Source organism: Octodon degus, unplaced genomic scaffold (genome assembly GCF_000260255.1).
Source record: "Octodon degus isolate 3935 unplaced genomic scaffold, OctDeg1.0 scaffold00083, whole genome shotgun sequence".
In the NCBI taxonomy this organism is placed as follows: domain Eukaryota; kingdom Metazoa; phylum Chordata; class Mammalia; order Rodentia; family Octodontidae; genus Octodon; species Octodon degus.
The window spans coordinates 11,470,157-11,473,338 of NW_004524659.1; the positions used below are offsets into that span (position 1 = coordinate 11,470,157).

General features: G+C 49.7%; 1 protein-coding gene across 1 annotated transcript in view; it reads left to right on the forward strand.

Annotated features, from left to right (window-relative positions):
- Positions 1 to 2,380: 2,380 nt before the first annotated feature.
- Ifnl1 (interferon lambda 1) overlaps positions 2,381 to 3,182 on the forward strand; it is a 1,866-nt gene continuing 1,064 nt past the window's right edge. Inside the window, exons 1-2 of the mRNA XM_004636885.1 lie at positions 2,381 to 2,545; positions 2,788 to 2,865. Coding sequence (XP_004636942.1) covers positions 2,381 to 2,545; positions 2,788 to 2,865 — 243 coding nt within the window. The remainder of the gene's footprint in view (positions 2,546 to 2,787; positions 2,866 to 3,182) is intronic.

The window sequence follows — 3,182 nt, forward strand, 5'->3', positions numbered from 1 at the left end:
AATTCCCCTTTCCTCTGCTGCCCCCCAACCCCAATACTGGGGATTGAACTCAGGGCTTTTGCACTGAGCTGTACCACCACTTAATTTGTTGTTGTTCTTGTTATTTTGCTTTTGGAAACAGGATCTCACTAAGTCACTAAGTTGCCCAGGCTGGGCTCAAACAGGTTCTCCTCCTGCCTTGGCCTCCCTGAGTGCCAGGAACATACTTCAATTGAATAGCAGAAGCTTTCTCTCTGTCAGCCAGGCAGCCTCATCCGCATGTTGCAGGCAGCTGAGTTAGATAAAAATATTATAGGCAGTCAGACAGGGCCAGGCCTTCAGAAGCAGCCAGTATGAAAGGCCAGATACTTCGCAACTGTGAGAGAGACAGACACCCCAGCTGTGGGCCAGACCTCAAGACAAAAGATCAAACAAATGCATACCTCCCTAAGGATAGCCATCGCTATTGATATTCTAAATAGGCCTCTCACCTAGAGGACCCCAGAAAGAGTCACTAACCCAGCCCCTTACAGGAAAAGCCCCAGTTCTTTTTTTGGGGGGGAGGGGAGGGTGGAACTGGGGATTGAACTCAGGTCTTGCACTTGCCAGGGAAGTGCTTATTCCACTGAGCCATCTCCCTAGGCCCAAACCCCAGTTCTCTATTCATGCCCCCTTGCTACATGACTCTCCCATTTGGTCCTAGATTTAATCAATTTTACCCGAACAGTTGTGCTTGTAATCTTATTGGCTGACCATAGTTTTGTCCCACCTCATGCCCACCTAGCAAGTTCCCATGCTCACCTCAGACCCGCCTCTCCACATGCTCTATAAAAATCCCTGGAAAATGAGAAGAAAGAGGTGTACTAACAGTGTTTGGACAGAATATCCTGTCTGCTTCTTGTGCTGTGGATAACCACGAAGAAGATAACAATGTACAGTGTATTGATTATCAAAACTGTCTTATTAATTACCTGTGAAACTGTCTCATTCATATTTATTTCTCAATATAATTTTTTAAAAAATCCCTGGAAAAGACAGTTTTGGGGGCAACGCGCTCTTGTCCCCCTCCTGTCCTTATCAGACCCAAGCTTTATTTCCCCCCATAAATATATTCTGCTCATAACCTCGGTTGTTCCTAAAATTCATTCTTTGGTTTTATTTATTTATTTATTTATTGCGGGACTGGGAATTGAACTCATGCCCTTGTGCTTGCCAGACAAGCGCTTATTCTACTGAGCCATTTCCCCAGCCCCCAAAGACAAAGAACTGCGGACCCAGGGATTGAATTCAGGCCCTTGCGCTTGCCAAGCAAGCTCTTATTCCACTGAGCCACCTCACCAGCCCCATTCTTTGGTTTTAGAGAACAAGAATTCAGCCCAGGTGTCTTTCAGGTTGGGAGTTTCATTCCCCTCTATCACACACACACACACACCCCAAGTTACCCACCACACACTGCGAGAGTCCCAGTCCCAGTCCCATTCCTGTCCTTTACCTTGATACAGGGAGAAAAACTGGTCTCGGGTGGGTGACCTCCAAACCATACAAGGAACCTCCAAATGACACAGAGAAAAACAATCTCCCGACCTACCTGTATGAGTTCGTGTTCTCTAAAACCGAAGAATGAATGTTAGGAACAAACGGAGGTTATGAACAGAATATATTTATTGAGAGAAAGAAAGCTCCCGACAGAGGGACAGGAGGTGGGCCCGAGCGGGTAGTTCCCCGGGAAGCTGTCTCTTCCAGGGACTTTTATAGTGTAAAACCATGTGAGGCTAAGGTAGAGAGAATGGGAACTCACTTAGGTGGGCAGGAGGTGGGACAAAACTATGGTCAACCAATGGGATTACATATGGGACAGGGTCTCTTTCTGTTGGGGGTTGGGCTAGTGACTCATTTGGGTCTTTCCAGGTGATTGATACCTATTAGAATATCAATCCCAGGTGCTACTCGTTTAGCATTTGTTTGGCCTTTAGGTCTTTAGGGCTGGTTCACAGCAGGAGCATCCGCCCCTCCCACAGGTGTAAGGCAGCTCATCTTCTGTGCTGTCTCCTTCGAGGGCCTGACCCTGCCCGGCCGCCTATAATATTTTTTTATCTAACTCGGCTGCCTGCAATAACCTCACCCTCAGTCTCGGAACTAGCAAACTGAAGGTTGCCAAGGAAGTCTTATAAGAGATTGAGAGGCTCTTGGGGTTGAATTTCAGTTTCTCTTTCCTTCTAGGTATAGTTTCAGGTTCAGCCATACCTGCTCACTAACCCTGCTTCACCCATTCGTGCTTGAAAAGTTACTTTCACCTTAATCCTTTCACTTTAGATGCCTCATCAGCGATTGCGTACTCAGCGTTGGATATAAAGCACAGCCATGCGGCTGGGAAAGCACTTGCCACCTAGCCATGGTCACAATGGTCCCTGTGTGGCTCCTGGGACCTGTGGTGCTGGGTTTGACCACGGCAGGCCCTGTTCCCACTGCCAAGCCCACCACAGCCCGGAAAGTCTGCCACCTTGAGAGGTTTGTACCTGTGTCACCGCGGGAGATGGAGGCCTTCAAGAAGGCGAAGGATGCCTTGGTGAGTGGCTGTGGCTGTGGCTGTGGCTGTGGACGAAACTCCATGCAGCCTGCTGGGATCAAGCTGCTGGCCTGTGGTCTAACCTCTGCCCTTGCTGCTGTGGAGTAGCCTCCAGGCTTTTCCTCTGTGATTATCTCCTACTACTGGTTCAAATGGAGCCCTCCTGCCAGGCTAACCTTCTTGCTGTCTGCTATGAGCTACCCCACCCCAGACTGGGCTAACCCCGCACCTTTGCTGTCCAGGAAAAGAAGCTCCAGCTGAAGGTCTCCAGGTGCAGTGCACGCCTCTTTCCCAGGACCTGGGACCTGAGGCAGCTGCCGGTGAGTGAGAAGTCACCCTTGCCCCCCTCCTGTGCCCTCCCCACCTCTCCACTTGCCTCACTTAGGACACATTCCTCGTGTATCCTCACTTCCACGCTGTTCAGGTCTTCCTCATCCTGCTCTTCTATCCTGTCCATTATGGCCCCTTTGACCCCAATCTGGACTCCTGTCCTACTCCGTACTGAGCCCTTCTGCCCTCCCATCCCACCCCTACCTCTCACCTCCATACCTTGGCTTCTCTCCGTCTCTCTGTCTTTCTTTCTCCATCTATCTCTGGCTGGCTGGCTCTCTCTCTCTCTGTCTCTCTCTCTCTCTCT